Source organism: Acomys minous, assembly GCF_964271855.1.
Source record: "Acomys minous genome assembly, chromosome: 13".
NCBI lineage: Eukaryota > Metazoa > Chordata > Mammalia > Rodentia > Muridae > Acomys > Acomys minous.
The window spans coordinates 37304475-37323091 of NC_140495.1; the positions used below are offsets into that span (position 1 = coordinate 37304475).

The following is an 18617-nucleotide window of genomic DNA, read 5'->3' on the forward strand; positions in this document are numbered from 1 at the left end:
TCCATGGAAGCAGATTGTCACAGGTGGTCCCCAGATGCAGAGTTGTCAGTTCAGAGCATGGGGTGGGCCTGGGAATCATCAACACACTGAAGAGCACTTGCTCCTTGGGGCTCCAGGGCAGGTGGACCTGACATGGTTTCCACCCATCCTGACAACTCTCCTTCCCCAGCAGTCTATCCGTCATGGCTACGAAGGGAGCTCTGGGTTAGTCCCTCTGAAACAGGACCTCTCTGCCTACCTGTCTGCCTGGCATACTTTCGTTCATTGAGTAGAAGTTCAGCAGTTTGAGCCACGTGTTGCCCACTTTCCTGTCTCATTGCTCCACTTGGACTCTCATCCCTTTCTGGGACAGTGCTGTGTGATCATAACATACAGGTTTAGTTCGAACAAAAATGTGTCGGTGCTGTGTTCAAGAAAGCCCATTTGTTGGCTATGATGGGTCTATAACTCTAGCACTGGGGAGGTAGAGACAGGTAGATCTCTTTGAGTTCAGCACCATTCTGTTGTACACAGAGAGGCCCATACTAGCCAGGGATAGCCCAGGAGGCACAGTCTCAATTAAGTAAATACCCATTTCAGATGGACATACCTCCTCTTTTTTTATGTAGTTAACAACATTTTTAAAGTTTTGACAACATGGTTGAGTAACTATGAATTTTTAGTATAGGTAAAATTATGTGGTCATTGTCCAAACTGACCTGTAAACAGATCGGCTCAGCTGGCCATGAGCCTCACGAAACAGTAAACATGTTACGAATAGAAACCAAATGGAAGCCACTATCATTTTCACGAAGCAGGCATGATGATACATGCCTGTGATTTAAAATTCAAAAAAGTGAAGTGGGAGGCTCCTGAGTTTCAGGTCAGTGAGACCTTGTCTCAAAGGGGAGGGGTGGGGGAGCACCTCATACACTCTTTTGGAATAACACATAAGAATATGGAGATTCCCAGGCCTCCCAGAAAAATGCAGTGTCCCTGGAAGTGGCCTGCATCACGGACCAAAGTGTCAGTGTGCACGTCAACTACTCCCGGAGCTGGAGACTCATTCATCTAGTTCATCCTCTCTCCTCCCCTGCTAATAGATGAAGGAAACGAAGGGGAATTGCGCCATAGACTCTCATGCACCGTGACAGGGCCGGTGCTGGAGCTGTCACCATTGGCTGTGTCCTGCATGCTTGCTGCTATTTCCTGTTGTCCTCTGGCATTGTGGTTGTGTCCCAGCATTCCTCAGCGCTTGCCACTGTAGAACGTCTCACTGTGTCTTCCTCTGCCTGGCCTTGATAGTCCTCTCTAAGTGTCTGTGCTGAGTGAGATAATGAAACAGCGTACCAGAGCAGCAAGCTGGAGCTAGCGGGACATCCATAGTTCTAACTACTGCTTGGGAGGCCAAGGCAGGAGCGCCACTTGAACCCAAATGTTCAATTACAGAGTGAGATGTGCTTCCCGCCCCCTGCCTCCGCCCCCCCGCCCCCCCCCCCGCACCTCTGTCTCAAAAAGATTGAGGAAATACATTATTTACTTTTCATTTCTGGTTAATTTTGGAACCTGGTTTTCTTTTCCTATTCCCTTTCTTTTGTAAGTATCTGGGTGTATAAGCTAATGTGTGTATATGTATTCGTGTATGTGTGTGTTCGTGTGTGTGTGTGTGTGTGTGTGTGTGTGTGTGTGTGTGTGTGTGTGTGTGTGGGGCAGAAGTCAATGTTGGGTGTCTTCTTTAACTGCCCAGCACCTCATTTTCTAAGACAGGGTCCCTCACTAAACGTGGAGCTCACGGATGGAGTTAGCCTGGCTGTCCAGCAAGCTCCAGGGTCCTCCTATCTCTGCTTTCCCAGCACTTGGATTATAAGCAAATATTGCTACTCAACGTTTTACATGAATTCAAGGGATCAAATTCATACTTGTATGGCAAGTGCTTTATTGATTGAGCCTTGTTTGTCTCCAGGCCCTGAACCTGTTTTTCTATTTTTATTTTTTGTACTTTCTTTGAAGTCAGTAGGAATCCTCTGTGTGGTGAGATAAAAGGCTAGATTTAAGCCGGGGGGGGGGGGGGGGGGGAGTCTTAGACATTCATGGCTCTTTCCAGAAGGATTCATCTTCCTTTCTTTGCGGAGCTGAGTACCCCATTGGTGGTGCTTTGGCTGTTGATCTGCATCAGGGAGCTTAGGGTTTGCCTGAGTCCTTGCGGAGCTCAGGACCCTACTCTGCTATGACTTAGACAAGACTTTAGGCATCAGGAGCTTGTCTACGTCAGGGGAGACCTAAGTTGATGGGCTGGCTGTGTTTTCTATGGAGGCTTCTGATAGAAGTTGTGTTTACAGAGAGATAATTACCACTGAAGGGCAACCTGTCTTCTAAGCCACGAGCAGTCGTGGCAGTCACGTGGCCTTTGACAAATGTCACCACAAGCCAGTGTGGTTTAAGAGATTTATGTTTTAAGCCTGAATGTGTTTGCTTTGATCAATATAATCAGTTCCCATGAACAGTAGACATCCTTTGTAAAGTAGGAAATAAAATCCATTTGCACTTTTCCTTGTTCCCATGTATGTTTCTCTTAAATGAATGATCTCTCCTTCCCTTTAAAAAAATAAACGTTTTAATTTTGAGATTATATATAATTATACCCTTTCTCTCTTCCCCTTCCTGCCTTCAAACTCTCACATGTATTCTCCTCTCTCTAGCTTTCAAGTTCATGATTATCTCTTTTTCTTTAACTGTTGTTGTTGTTGTTGGTGGTGGTGTATATTCCTTGTATGTATATTTTTGGGGGCTGGCCATTTGGTACTGGATAGCCAATTAGCGTGCTCTCCCCTGGGGAAGGTTATTTTCCCCACTCTCAGCATCCCTTAGTTGTCTGTAGTTCTTTGTGTGGTGTTCAGGCCTCATGGGTTTCTCCCCCATCCATATTACCATGTCTCTTGGCATCACCCTTGTTCAGGTCATCCTTAGGCGGCCATATTGGTGAGACTTCACGGGTGAAGCTTCTGATATTTCTCTGCCTCTGAGCCACACCCCAGCCTCTTAGCATATTTTAAAACAGTATTCAAGTATTTAGTTACCCAATCCAGAACATTTTGCATAGATAATTTTAGTAGACAAGTCACTTTTAATAGAGGTTACTGTAATTAATAATACATTAAATTCACTTAGGCTGGATTCTAGAAACTGGCTAAAAGACTAGTTTTTCCTTTATTTTTAGAAATAAACTATTTATGCTGAAAATAGAATGTTAAATGTGTTTTGTTTTGTTTTTGAAGCATAGATACTTGATTATAAAAAATGAAATGGTGATTAATATTAGATAAAATATTTTTCTTGATCCATTACTTTATATAATTTCTTATTTAATCAATGTTCACATTTTGAAAATATTAAATTATAAAGTTAATTGATAGTTGCATATTTAAATATTGTGGGCAAGCAATTTACTTTAAATGAAATTACTTGTTCCACTATATATATTTCCACATTTATGAATTAAGTGAAGTTAAGCATAAAATTTCATAGGTAGTAAAATTGACACACACTATCTATCCATGGGAGAGTAGCAAAGAATCTTGGATATGGCTACTATTTAAGAGAAATTAAGATTGTAAAGAGATTACCTTAATTCCTCAAGTATGGCTGCATGGTTACTCCCATTTCTACAGCTCTTCTATCTCATGGCTTCTGTTGTTGCCCCAACCTCACCAGATCTGTGCTTGCTTTAGGAGTGGATGTAAAGAACAGCGCCACGCTGCCCGATCAATTTCACATGCTTAATGCAGAAAATTGGTGTTTCCTTGAAATGATTATTTTTTCAGCAATGAAGTCTTTATTTCGCTTTCAACTCAAACTTACCTTTTATATTTTTAGTGTATTTCTTGTCTTTGTTTCTTTGTCTATAAAACATGCCATGTAACCTAAGTAATGATTTTTCCAGTGATGATTGCAGGAGCCAGTTGTGTCTGTATTTGCCTTATATACTATGTATTTTCATGGAATATATGTATTTCATAGTGATCTGTGCCTACTCTAATAATAAAATTAGGACATTTTAATTCCCAAGAACATTTTGTTTTGTAAAACATTTATTGCTCGGTGAATTTCACGTTGTTTATCCTTTCCACAGATAAACGAGTAGAAGACTGGCCGCTGATGCAGTCCCCATGGCCGACGCTAAGCATAAGCACTCTCTATCTCCTGTTTGTGTGGCTGGGTCCAAAGTGGATGAAAGACCGGGAGCCGTTTCAAATGCGCTTAGTGCTCATAGTCTATAATTTTGGCATGGTTTTGCTTAACCTTTTCATCTTCAGAGAGGTAGGTTTATTAATGTGACTCTGAATGATTTAAAAGTGAATCCCTATGAAACTACTGTTGCAGCCTTGCACCTCAGCATGGCTATTAGCTACTCTGAGTATCTTTTTAACCTTAACGTTTCCAAGGTAACAGAAGTAGGAAGTAGGATGTAGGATAGCTGTTTATATGGGACTTTGAAGCAAGCATAGAGTGGATTCTGAGCATACTCTTAGTAACTGTTCTGGCATGGAGACATACCTGACAAGTAAGGAAGGCTATTGTTAGAGGTGAGACGGGTGAGTTTTGGGGGGTGTTTGGTACATATCTGGCACTTAGTAAGCCATAGGAGGCATCCAAAGTCCTTCATCAGTTTCAGGCCTTGTGTGAGTTTCATGTTAAGTCATCTTATGTAATTTGCTGTATTACGTGTTGGAGCCAAAAGGAGTTGGCTGACATGCAGGTGTGGGTACTAATCACCACACTTTTCTGGACATCAGCAAATTCTTCAGGATATTTTGAAAGAAAATCCTGAGGGCTGGAATTATTAGCACAGTCATTTTAAGTTGCTAACATCTAAGGAATTTGTTTCTAAGAGATTTACTAAAATTCTGTATAAGCAGATAACTTACCACAGGTCCTAAGAGAATTAATTAGCTCTCCCAACAATGTAACCTATTGAATCATTACCTAGTTTGCTGGGTACACGCCACTTTGCATAGAGATAAAAATCAGTTAAGGCAGGACAGCTTTGGCTCAGAATCCAAAGAGCTTATTTCATCTTACACTCTCAGGTAGGAATCCAGGCAAAGGAAAGTCAGAGCAGGAAGGAACTCAAGGCAGGAACCTGGAGGCAGGATCTGAAACAGTAGCCTCTGCGGAGCAATGCTGCTTATTGGCTTGCTCAGCCAGCTTGAAAAGAACAACAACAACAACAACAACAACAACAACAACAACAACAACAACAAAAACCAAACCTCTCAATACAAACTGCCCAGGAGCGACACCACCCACAGTGAGCTCCGGGCCAGGCCCTCAAAGGTCAACCATCAATCAAGAAAGTGCTCTGCGTGCTTGCCCACAGGGCAGTCTGATGGAGGCATTTCTGAACTGACATTCCCTCTTCCCAAATAACTCCAGCTTGCATCAAGTAGGCATAAAACTAGCAAGCATGGCAGCTTTTATAATTTCTATTTTACCGGGTTAGCATCGTGTAGGATTGGCATCCATATTGGTCTAGAAACACATTAAGTGTATTTTCCCAATTTCTATAGGAGTGATGCACTACCCTAAATATGTAAGCTCTTGCCTATGCAAGTTTAATTACAGGAACTAATAAACTATCCTCTAAATAATGAAAAATATTATGTATTTGAAGGAGTTGATGTGTTGGTGAGAAGGTTATGCTTGGTTTTTTATTTGGTCTTCAGTGTATTTTAAAGCATCGCATGTCGATTCAGGCCTGAGGATGAATTTGTCCAGTGTATGTGAGGCCCTGAGCTGGATCCCCAGGACCACAAAAGAACAAGAAAATAAATAGCTTTAAAGAGTTTAATGCACTTGAAATGTTTTTTTTTTAAGAAAATAACTGCTTCAAAATACTTTGTGTGTCAGATTTACTGTTTTCAGTGCTGTGTCTACTAAACGTTTACGTCAAATGTTAATCCTTCTGTCCCCAGCTACTCATGGGATCATACAATGCAGGATACAGCTATATTTGCCAGACAGTGGATTATTCTAATAACGTTAATGAAGTCAGGGTAAGTATACAAGTGAATATGGTTGATTGCTAAAGTTTAGCTTTATGGGCTCCCAGTCCATAATATATATATATGTATGTATGGTATTATATGGGAGTGAAATGTGTTGAGTCGGGAAGAGAAGGCTCTGCTTTCTTTTAAAACATATAATTAAAATGAATGATTTTATGCCCTCAGTAGTCTCTTTTATTTGATATTGTAGGAATGTGCATAGTTGAATTGCTAGCATGAAGTACTTTAAAAATAGTTTGTTACAGTGAAGTGATGGCATACGCCGCCTTTAATCCCAGTACTTGGGAGGCAGAGGCAGGCATATATCCGAGTTCAAGCCCAGCCTGGTCTACTTAGTGAGTTCCAGGACAGCCTGGGCTACACAGAAAATCCCTTTCTTGAAAATAATAATAATAATAATAATAATAATAATAATTATTATTATTATTATTATTGTTGTTGTTGTTATTATTATTTATGTAAAAAGTTATTTTATATTTTTGTCAGGAATTCCAGACACGATAATACACACCTTTAGTTTTAGCACTGGGTAAGGAGAGGCAGGCAGATCCCTGTGAGTTCAAGGCCAACCCAGTTCTATAACAAGTTGCAGGCCAGTCAGAGCTACATAGTGAGACTGTATCTCTAATTTTATTTTTAAACTTTTTGTGTCAAAAATAGAAACTCAGAAAGAAAGCTAACTTACTTGAGGAAAATGTTTTAATTATATAATATTTAGAAAGCCAAAAGGTAATCTGTATGGGTATGAAATTGGTCTTTATTAACAGTGTGTGTGTGTGTGTGTGTGTGTGTGTGTGTGTGTGTGTGTATCCACATTTTCCCCAGTCACCTACGTTAGTAAAATTACCACTTAAATTAAGTGGAAGAAATACAGGTTGTTAAGTATTTAGTGAACTCTTCAATCATAATTGAAGTATACACAACATAGCCAGTTTACATATGCATGCTTTATATATCATATATGTCTGTTTCATATATGTGTGTAATAATGGTATATTTATGTAATAATATCCATTGGAAAATAACTCTTAGCATGAACTTCAGGAAATATAAATATGGTCATTCACCAAGATCCATAATGAAACTGTTCTTACGTACTTCATATCTGTGTCATTAACCTACTAAAAGGCTTATAGACTGATGAAAAGTCGTGAGTTTGTTTGCCACACTGTTTTCCTTCACTCAGTGCATGTATTTTGAGTCTGCATTCTATGGATAGAGTGGCAGGGCCTGGACCACACAAGCAAGAAGATGGATTAAGTCTCTTCCTGCAAAAAAACAAAACAAAACAAAACAAAAAAAACCCTCACGTTCTGGTGAGGGCTGGGAGGCAGTAGTCAGCATGCCAAGAAACAGAATAAAAGCCTTGAAAAACCAAAAAAAAAAAAAAACCAAAAAAACAAAAAAAACAAAAAACCAAAAAAACAAAAAAACAAAAAACAAAAAACCACCCAGGGTGTGGCTGGGAACAAGGGACATGAGAAAAGATTTTTCTTCTGATAACTGTATTGCCAAAGACTCTCCTTAGTGGAGAGTTGACTTTCCCTTACAGATGGGAAAAGGAGAAAGGCTGGGCTTGCCTTCTCTCAGGAGCACACTTAGCAAGCCCCTTGGCTAAGGCAGTGTTTATATAATTAGGGTGAAGCTTCAACAGTATCAGCCTGCTGATGGTGAATCCACCCGACTGGCACACACAGTCTTCACCCGCTCCAGTGAGTGGATATCCCGCGCAGCCAAACTCAATAGCACCCTTTTAGTAAAAAACCAGCTATTGTGAAAACTCACCTAGGACCAAAAAAAAAAAAAAAAAAAAAAAAAAAAAAATCTAATAATTGAGCAAATTGCATTTGAAGTCTTCCCTCCACCCACATCTCCCATTTAAGAGTGAACATGGTAAAATGATCATTTTACTCAAAGACACTCTCTGTGTGCACACTGCATGTCCCACAAAGTGTCCCTCCTCATTTTGATGTGTCCCATTCACAGATAGCTAGTGCTGCTTACAGATGAAGCAGAAACATCATTCTGTGTGCCGGGGCTATCTTAGAGGCCCAAGTGGAGGAAAAAGAAGACTTTGTTTCTTTCCTCATCCAGATCTCTATGCTAAAATGGATAGTTCTGTCATCTTCCAGCAACAGAGCAATGGGCATTAAATACAGCATATAAACCATGTCAAGCAGAGTTTTGGCTAATTTTATGGTATACAACAGTATCGCTCAGACTGAGTAAATGCTTGTCAGCTGATAAACACAAGACACTTTATTTTGTCTCTGCCCTTTCTTATTTTCTTCCTCTATGGTAAAACGCAACGCTAGGGAATGCTTATTTTAAATGACACCTGGTTCTAGAATTGACAATAACCAGTTAAGAACTTCAGATTGCCATGAAGCCCTGGTTGTGATGCCAGCACTTAACAATTAATTTTGTTTTTCAAAAGCAAAAACCCAAAACACACAAACACAAGTCACTATATGCATTAGAATCAGGTATAAAATGAAGAAGGAGCCTTAGCTTTCTGCCATTGGAAGCTTTATAAATACACGTCAGTTGTGCACTGATTTATATATATATATTAAATTTTATCTGTGACAATTATAGAAAATGCTTACTATACAAAAGTTACATTTTCTTCATGGTTACACTCAGATCCTTGTAGAATGATTCAAAACATAGACAGAGGTCACCTCTTCCTGGATCCTTAATCCTCGAGCATGTCACATAATCTTTTGTACCATCTGGTGTCTTAATTAGAGCCCGAGAAAAGGCTTACTTGTGTAAACAGGATTATAATTGTGACCTAGGAAATATTTATTGGTTTTTTTTTTTAACTGATCATTTTAAAGACTTTCACTACCCCTGGATGCAGAGATTAGATACTCCCGTTGTATAAAGGAAAGGGAGGGGGGAGAAATGTTAAGACACTAGCTGTTACGTAAACTTAGGCTCTGTAAGAACCACTGAAACATCCAAAGATAACGTTGGTGTCTCTAAGACCTGTAAAGCATAGTGTGTGCCTGTGGCCAGGTCTGCGCTCAGCGCTTGGACACTGCTTGGCTCTGAGAAAGCATTGGGTGTGTTTCCTGTTGGGTACATAGTTAGGCAGGAGAATGGTTGCACACCTTGTACGTGTCGTGCGCTGTGTCCTGCAGTAGAAGCCCACTCAGCCGTGGGATTTAGTTTTACAATGTGCCTCTTCTTCCCTTTCGCAGATAGCTGCTGCTCTGTGGTGGTACTTTGTATCGAAAGGAGTTGAGTATTTGGACACAGTGTTTTTTATCCTGAGGAAGAAGAACAACCAGGTTTCTTTCCTCCATGTGTACCATCACTGTACCATGTTCACACTGTGGTGGATTGGAATCAAGTGGGTGGCAGGGGGCCAAGGTGAGGACCCCCACCTGCCTGTCTGAATCCCATGTCCACTGGGGAAAGTAGGTTCACCTGGTGTGCCAGTTAGCTTGCATTCATGGCTAGTCATTTCTGTCCGTCTTCCTTCCACTTCTTAATAACTTAGCCTTTCTGTCTGTGGTGAACTGACCTTTTTATCTGTGAAGACTTCCCCCCAAAGGTGAACATCAACCACTAAGCCCATATGGCAGAAAACAATACTTACTTGAGTGGGGAAAGGTACTGACAGGCAGTCCTGGTCTGAGACAGAAACTGAGACACAATGTCTCATTTTCAGTCCAGGCCTTCAGCTGACCCCTGCTCTGATGCAGACCCTGTATGACCTCATTGCTTCTTTTTAAAGTGAACTTTGATGTGGCCTCATTAGTACAAAGAGGATCAGAAGTCCCAGCTGGGCAGAGATTTGCCCTGGTCTAGTAAGGGTGCTGCACACCTGAGCTGCAATTGGCCCTTTCCTCTGGACACAGGGTAGTGTTATGTCTCTATTGGCAACCTACGCATCTCACACAGCAGCTCTGCTGGTAAAGTTAAAGTGAAACTGTGCATTTCAAAGAAAATCAGTAAATCTAAACTGACCCCTCAGCTCACATCTAAAGGAAATGCATTATTGTATACACACGTTAACATTCTAAAGAGAAAGAATGCTGTTGACTTTGAGTGGGACATCACAAAATCTGTATAAACTGAATGAATCAATCACTCAGTGTATGTAATGGTGTCATGTTTAAAACTATATAGACACCTAAGAAACAAGTATTACTTCGCCTCCTGGTGTACACTTTGGTGTCTCTAGAGACAATAATGTAATGTACATTACAAGTCTCCATAAACACTTATATGTACGACAGCCTCTTTCCAAGGAATTACTATTAGGTAAGATTAAACTAGAGGAAAGTAGGAAGCAACAGCCATTTTACATTGGTTCCTGAAGCTTGTTGGAGGCCCCAAGTGAAGAATTTGCCTCTTCAAAAGCCCTTTGCATTTTAGGACTAAACATTTTAATTTTTTTAAAGAAACTCTCAAGCCTAAATTGTAAAAAAAAAAAAAAAAAAAAAAAAGTCAAGCTTATTTTGAGAGGCTTTTCCCCTAGTTTTGCTTTGACTTCTATTTGAGATTAAAATAGAAATTTATGTAAAAAGTACTCTAATATGCTCTAATCATAGTGTACATATACTATTTAAAAATATGTATTTATTACATATACAGTGCATGTACATCTGCAGGCCAGAGGAGGGCATCAGATCACATTATAGATGGTTGTGAGCCACCATGTGGTTGCTGGGAATTGAACTCAGGACCTCTCAAAGAGCAGTCAGTGCTCTTAACCACTGAGCCATCTCTCCAGCACCAAGTGTACATATACTTTTTATTGGTGAGATCAATTTTTATCTCAGTGTCATCATTGCCCGATAACACTTCCCTTGCAATTGCCTCTTATTTCTCGACAGCGTTTTTCGGAGCGCAGTTAAATTCTTTCATCCATGTGATCATGTACTCTTACTACGGGCTGACTGCATTCGGCCCCTGGATCCAGAAATACCTGTGGTGGAAGCGATACCTGACCATGCTCCAACTGGTGAGTTAAAGGTTTTGAAAAGTTATCTCCATTTGTCACCAAAAATCAAAACACTTCAAATATTTGAAGATTGTGATTTGAAAAGTTGCTTTAGGTTGTTTTCCATCTCAAAATCTACTTTGTAAGCAAGGCGCAGCATCAAGACTGACTTGGTTCTACCTGATCACTCATGGGTGGACTGGCCGTAGCCACTTGGTTTATAATAACCTTAAAGAGTGATTTTTGAACCCGTCCCTCTGAGAAACAGTCTGGAAAACTGCCGGTGGGAAGGATGGTTAAAATGTAACTATGCTACAAAGTGCATAGATTCATGTAGAAATCCTTTCCATGGGTGACTGTCTTTTTCTAACTTACTATTTTATTCTATCTTCTTGTTCTTGCTTAAATTTCTAGTTTTCCCATGTTTTGGTTCTTGTTAACAGAACCCGGGACATGTAGCAAAGAAAGCAGGAAAGCAGGGAAGGGTAGGGGTGGGGGAAGGGTAGAAGTGGAGGAAAAGTAGGGGTGGGGGAAGGGGAGGGGAGGGGAAAGGGATCGAAGACAAGATGGAGAACTCTGTCTATTTCTGTAAAACTTGGTGCTTGAAGAGTGGAGCCGAGGATTTGAACTCCCAGTGTTCTGGGCAGATGGTTCCTGTGAGCTCCTTTATGTGAGGTTTCTCATTGCACCCCAGTGCATGGATCAAAGCACTCTTCAGAGCTTGGGTGTGGCCTCCAACCAAACTGAAAATGCAAATTCAAGGTGATACCTAATCTCCAAGCCTCAGAAAGTATTCTAATATGGTTTAATCATAGTTTGCACATAATTTTATCAGTGGGATCGCATTTAGAAATATCTCTGTCTTGAGTTGCTACATAGCCGCCTAACCAAACTGGAACCACAACCTTTGGGGAATGCTGGGTGTGAAGGATTCATTGGTAAAGAAATCTCTAAAGAACCTCCAGCGTTTGTGGACGCTCTTGATGTAGTTTGTAGAACTCATTCCTCTCGGCAAGAGCTAAGTGGTCCCAAGAAAATGAGGAGGTGACCCTAACCATGTAAGTTATTTAGTCTCTTTTGTCCCGGTTTGCCCCGGGCTGTCTTTGAGCTACATCATGCTCAATCACACCCTATACACACCCTTTCTAGGTGGTACAGGTTCTAAGAACCATTGTGAAATCAGAAGTTCTAAAAATTTGGATTTTTGCCATGGGAATTGTAAAAGTTAATATAAGCTGAACTGTGTGGAGCAAATTATCTTAATACTTAATAAAATAAATATCTGCTCTCTTTCTCAAAGAAATATGGTTGCCCATCACAGACAAGATGTTGAATTTGAATTTCTAAGTCAGACTTTCTCCAAACGCTTAAATTATATACAAGTCTTACAAAAAGTTAACCCTTGTTAATGCCACAGAGTTTGTAATTCTGTGCCTCAGACCATTTCTTGACCATTACAGTGTAATTTAAGTTTATTCCTTGGACATTTCCATGTTTTGAATTTTCTCTTCCAGAGAACTCACTAAATTGAAGTTTTTTGTTTTTGTTTTTTAAATTACTGACTTGAATTTTTAAAGAACAGTGTTCATTCAGTGAGGACTTGCTGCCCTCGTACCAGCAGGAGAAAGCTAGTGAGCTGTCTTGAGGAGCTTATGTTCACGTTTAAGGTGAATGTGCCTTATATGACGTGAGCAGGAAGAGAGAACCATTTAGGGCAGGGGGAGAAGGAGGCTGAGCTAGTCACAGTGACAAACAGGCACGAGGAGAGTATGTCAAAGGAGTCCTTTGTTTTGCTGAAAGATTTAATGGAAAGGACTATAATGATTGTATCTGCTTGTTGACAGCTTACGTTAAAAAAAAAAAGTCTAAACTGTAGGAGGAATAAAAGACCCTACGTTACTGCTTTACTCTTGCTGGCTGTTGAGTCTGTCTCCTTGGGTGCCCTTCAGTGAGTATTCAAATGTCCAAATTCTGTGCCAGGGACTCAGGAATGGCCAATAAGCAAGGCAGAGCCCTGCCTCCAGGACAGTAGAGAGGTCAACGGATAGAGGAGACAGCTTCAAAACAAAACACTAACGCTTTGTGATGGGTGACAGATCTAGGGAAATCACTAGAACACCCTCGCCAAGCAGGTAACATTTGAACATTGAACATTGAACTCCCAATCTCAGCGAGAGGGAGGCGTCCTGCTAACCTTGCAAACCGTATAAATACAATTTGGGCGGGTGCACGCCCTGTAGACGATGTGAGGCCTGGTGTTAGAAGTCCCTTTGCTCCTCTGATTAAATGTTCCCTACCCTGCTGCTTCCGTTTTTCAGGTTCAGTTCCATGTGACCATTGGACACACAGCGCTGTCCCTCTACACTGACTGCCCCTTCCCCAAGTGGATGCACTGGGCTCTCATAGCCTACGCCATCAGCTTCATCTTCCTCTTCCTCAACTTCTACACCCGGACATACAATGAGCCCAAGCAGTCCAAGACTGGAAAGAAAGCCATGAATGGTATCGCAGCAACAAATGGTGTGAACAAGTCAGAAAAGCAGCTAGTGTTAGAAAATGGGAAACCCCAGAAAAACGGAAAGCCAAAAGGAGAGTAAATGGAACTGGGCCTTAACCGGTTGACAGTGAGGAAACTCCTGTGTCATATAAAATTTCAGGGGGCAACACAAGCAGAGAGTCTGGGATGGGGAGAAAGGCAGATGTGGTCTATGCATCTTCAGACTGAGTAAACCTTTCAATATATGGTACCCAGATGTTTTATTTATGAAGTTTTTATTTTAAACTTTTTTTTTATTAGCCTTGACGTTGTCCAGACCAAAGCAATCCCAATGTGACCTTGGAGCTCCTCCTCCTGCTAACTTAACACTCACCTGCTCATTGGGTGAAAATGTCACCTCTCTTACACTCACTCCTTTTTCAGTCTGAATTTTAGATGATCACAGAAACAGTCTTAGGAAAAGAAAAAAATATTTTTTTTCGGCAAAATCACTAGTTTCCTACTCGTTGCAAATCAGTTTACCTGACGCTTTCTTGTCCAGGGACAGAACCGTGGATATATTTGACTTTCAACTCACTTATTGATCCCTGTGGTCAAATCTCTCCACCTCTACTCAGAATATTCCTTTTTGGCTGTAATTAAATTTGAAAACTCTGCTAAATCTCTGTAGAATCTTAGAGGCTTGATGATGATGGTGTTGGTGAAAAATAAGAAAGAATAACAGTAAAATCCTGTCTTGTTATCCAAAGGCCACCATGACTTAACGGCACAAATCACTGTGGGAAACATTTTTTTTTAAATGAGGAAGGTAGCTTTTGAATACTCCTATTATTAGCAGAAATGTATTATGAGAATAAAGATTATCATATGATTGAAACATGAAACAACTCATGTCTTGTAACATCTAATGTAGTCGCATTTACATGCAGTTAGAACTCTAAGGGAATATTGATTTTATCAGGCTTTCCTTGGTTTGATTTGTGGCTGTTGCTGATTTTTCCGATGTGGACATACACCTACCTCTTCTGTTGGAAAGAACATTTAAAATGAAATAAATTTACTTAAAAAAAAATCAAGGAGTCCTTTAATGTAAATTTTAACTTTCAAATTTACTGCTTTTGTTTATTTTATTTAGTTTACAAATAGCACACACCAAACATTTCTGTGATGTTATTCACCTCTTTCAATGTGTCTAATTTTAAGTGATGCTTACTTCCCTTGTGACTATGTTGCAAAAATCTTACTAAGTAGAAATGAAGTGTAAATGCATTTTGGTGCAATACCTTGACTCCTTGGTGCTAATGATGGCTAAATTCAGTGCTTGCTGTTACAAGGTCTTACTTATTAATGCAAGATGAGAAAAACTGAGACCAAGCCAGCTCTCTCAAGTCAAATTTGGTGTTTACGAAAGATGTATTTCATGTAATAGAAGTGAACGACTGGAAACCTGAAGAAGAGACTTTGTTCCACATTTTTTTTTACATAGATTAATTTGTTATGGGATGTCACAGAGGGATCATATGGAAAGAGAAAATGTGACAAAAATAGCATGAATATTTCTAAATCTTCCAACTTGTCAAAGCTGCATGTGTACGATGTCTGCTGTTTGTACAGACTTGAACAATATTTTGTAAATTTTAAAATATTTATTGTGCATTGAGATTACATTTTCCCCCCAAAGGCATGCAGTCATGAACATTACAGAAAATTAGCAGCACATACAGTAGTGCGGTCTAAGAGGATCAACACTTTGTTTTTTGCCAGTGTGTAATGACTAGAGATGTGTAAATCTTTGTGAACATTCTGTACTGGCTTCCGAGACCCCTTCATTCTCCGCTATCAGATTTCAGCACAATAAATATTCTACTGCTGTGGGAAAAGTGATTGTTTTTGTTAGTCAGTTTGTTTGCTTCTGTTCTAATTTATTTTCTGTTGCCAATTTGTTACACAGAAAAGCAATGAAACTAGATCTTAGGTCTCTTGAGTTTCTGGTTCAATGTTTATTTATTTTTTTTTAATGTATTCATTTGTTTATTTTTGAGACAGGGTCCTGTTACTAGTTTAGCCTGGCCATGAACTCACTGCCCACTGTCCTCTGCCTCCAGAGTGCTGGGATTACAGGAGCACGGTAGAACTGAAAGCTTGTTTTTATGGTAGCATTTAAAAATTATTGTTAATTAATTCAGTTTGCCTTTACACATGAAACATATTTTAAATAATTCTGAGGAGGCTTCAGAGTTTTATTTAAATCACTCAAATCCTCACTGTAAGTTTATGGAAGATGGCTTCAAATGCTGAAATGACGGCCTTTGGTAGTTTCTGTATCATCACAGAGCAGTCAGGTGCCTTGCTGCCGACACCCACTGAGCAAGGGTTGCCCCACCCCTTGTTCAAACTTCTCTCACGAAATTATCTTTTTAAGTAGAAAATAGAGAGTTTATTAAATATTTACACATTGAAATGTTTGACTATAAGCACTTACAACAGCCAGTTTTCCAGAGTAGTAAATGACTGTAGCCCCCCTCCCCCGACCCACCCAGTGCTCTTGTATCTGTTTCCTTAACAGACACTGGCTGCAGCATCACTAATCTGTTCACTCTTCCGTTCCACACTGTAGGCATCTGAATGGGGTTTAGAACAGATGATGCTGTTCGCATATTGAAACATGGACCATCCTAGTGTCACGGTTCTCATTAGTGGAATCTGTCATCTGTGGCTGTGGGCTGCCGGTTCAGGAGAGACAGGGAAACGTGTCTTCAGAAGGAGTCTAAAAGCCTGTTGCCAGTAGATATTCACGAGGGGGCTTTTAAGGCTTTCGATGATTTTCCAGTTCTGCCTCCCGAAGAGCAGGAAGAAAGAAGCCAGACATTATAACCAAATCACACACAGCTGTCCCTTGGGTGGCACTTGGTGGCAATGTTGCTTACTTGTGTCCCTGGGTTCACCAGCTTGAAATGAAAGCCACAGTGGTTAGCAGGACCATTGGCTTGCTTCTGTGGGCTTTAGCGGGCTACTTGCCAGGCTGATATCTGTCTGCCTTAGGTTCTCCCGTTTCTGAGGTGATTGTGTTAATGATCCCTAGACAGGAGAGATGATGCAGACGGTGACAGGCAAGGATGGCCTGTTATTTGTGAGACTGTATTTCTGTTTGACAGGGTAAAGGGACTCCCCCCCCCCCCAACAAATGCACCAGAATTTAGTGTCCTGGGGCTTAGCAATGTTGTTGGTTTCGTTTGGGTTCCTGTTTATTACACATATCTTGAACACAGCTAAGCTGCAGGCTTTCTAAAATACAAGATAAGATGAGCAACTTTAAAAAAGAAAATCTTACTTTATAGAGTTATTCCGTATGTGCCATGCCAGTACCCTATGCATCAGAGAGAGAGAGAGAGACATACACATACACATACACACACACACACACACACACACACACAGAGACATACACACACACACACACACACACACAGAGAGAGAGAGAGAGAGAGAGAGAGAGAGAGAGAGAGAGAGAGAGAGAGAGAACAAACAAACCTGGAAGTAGCAATTATCTTGTTGTGCCATCTAACTGATACCACACCAATTTGAGCACTATATATTGACTTCCGGGGACAGACAGACTAGTTCACACTCTCCATCTCATCCGGATGGGGCTCCTCACACACTGCTGTGCTCTCTAAGCTCCTTCCTCCTTAGGGTTTAACCTCAACACTGCATGCTCTCCCCCCCCCCCCACACACACACATCCTCCCCCTCTGCTGTCCTCCCTTCCTACTCACCATCCTCCCTTCCTGCTGTAGGGAAGCCAGCCCTTTGTTCCTTTCCTCGGTGCTGACTCTTCTCCTCCTTCCTGAAGGAGCGAGCGAAATCTCTTTGTCACCTGGGACACATTAGTCTTAGCTGAGGCTTCCCCTCCCTGTGAAGAAAGGATGCTATGAAGAAAGGATGCTATGAACCAGTCTTGCAAGAATAATGATTACCCGGCTATTTGGAAATGAGGGAGTGGGTAGATGATGCGTCTGACAGGATAGGAAAGCATTATGCTAACAAGCCGTGCCCCACCTTGTGGCTTACGTTATAATGTACTTAATCTGGGCACCCTGGACAACACATTCCACAGGCATATAGTTAAGAGTTTTATCTGTGCATACATAGCTCCATTTCATGTATATATGTGTATTTTTTTTTCTTCTCTCCCAGTGATGGGTATCAATCCGAGGCCTCATTCATAATAGGCAAGAGCTCTGCCCCTGGGCTCCGACCCTGGGTTTCACATGTAGACACGGATGGGAACAGTGAATCTGTTGCAATCGGTCTTCTCTGCTGTCTTCCATCACTGCAGAGACTGGAAACCTGACTTTACATTCCTTAGATTCCTTTTTTGAGCTGTGTCTCTCTGACAACTCTAACTTTTGTCAACACAAGGGAGTACTTGAAAGATTAAGAAGGCAAAGGTCACAGATACATCTCCTTGTAGTAGTCCAGTTAAAACAATGGGCTCTTCCGGTCTGTATGCTCCGCTTGCCTGTGTCAATCTGGTGGATGCAGACAGTTGTGGTAAATGCCACCATAGCAACACTACACATGACCAAGAAATAGCTCTGAAGATTATATGGAATTAGCTATCTGTCCTAGTTGGGTTTCTAGGGAGCAGGAACTTCATGTTCAGTGAGAAATGTGAGCCTATTTTTCTGAGGCGCATAGCTAAGTTATGAGCCATAGTCCTGTGGAATGGGATTGTAATTAAAGGCGAGGATTTAGCAAACTGGAAGGCTTCTGCGTTGTACCATTATGAGGCAAATGAGGAATGTAAAGATGAGTGACAAGGCTGCTCCTGGCTGTAAATACAGAGCGTACAGAAAGAAAATGAGCTCATGTTCTAAAGTCTTGGTTCAGAGTTGGACAGGGAGCATCTGTGACTACCACGAGAGGCTTTCTTATGCTTCCTGTAGCAGACCCGAAGCAAGATAACACAGTTTATTCCTGTGGATTTTAGAGGTAAAACTTAAGTCCACAACCTCAGCAGTTATCTTTGGGAACCTTCTAACATTGTTTATAAAAGAATAGAGATTCAAAGAACTGCACTGTGAGTTTTTGACAGTTGTAGAACCCAAGTGAT

The 18617-nt window shown here is 40.9% G+C and overlaps 1 protein-coding gene and 1 long non-coding RNA gene across 2 annotated transcripts in view; one reads left to right on the forward strand and one right to left on the reverse strand.

Moving 5' to 3' along the window:
* Positions 1–15385, forward strand: part of ELOVL4 (ELOVL fatty acid elongase 4) — a 28260-nt gene extending 12875 nt beyond the window's left edge. The window contains exons 2-6 of the mRNA XM_084754420.1: positions 4109–4296; positions 5952–6032; positions 9254–9425; positions 10898–11025; positions 13323–15385. Coding sequence (XP_084610546.1) covers positions 4109–4296; positions 5952–6032; positions 9254–9425; positions 10898–11025; positions 13323–13601 — 848 coding nt within the window. The 3' untranslated portion in view covers positions 13602–15385. The remainder of the gene's footprint in view (positions 1–4108; positions 4297–5951; positions 6033–9253; positions 9426–10897; positions 11026–13322) is intronic.
* LOC311581882 lies at positions 13774–17429 on the reverse strand. The gene is made up of 2 exons (XR_014773915.1): positions 17278–17429; positions 13774–16333 (listed from the first exon to the last, which is right to left on the reverse strand). It is a non-coding gene; the product is annotated as an uncharacterized lncRNA (long non-coding RNA).
* Between the last annotated feature and the right edge of the window lie 1188 nt (positions 17430–18617).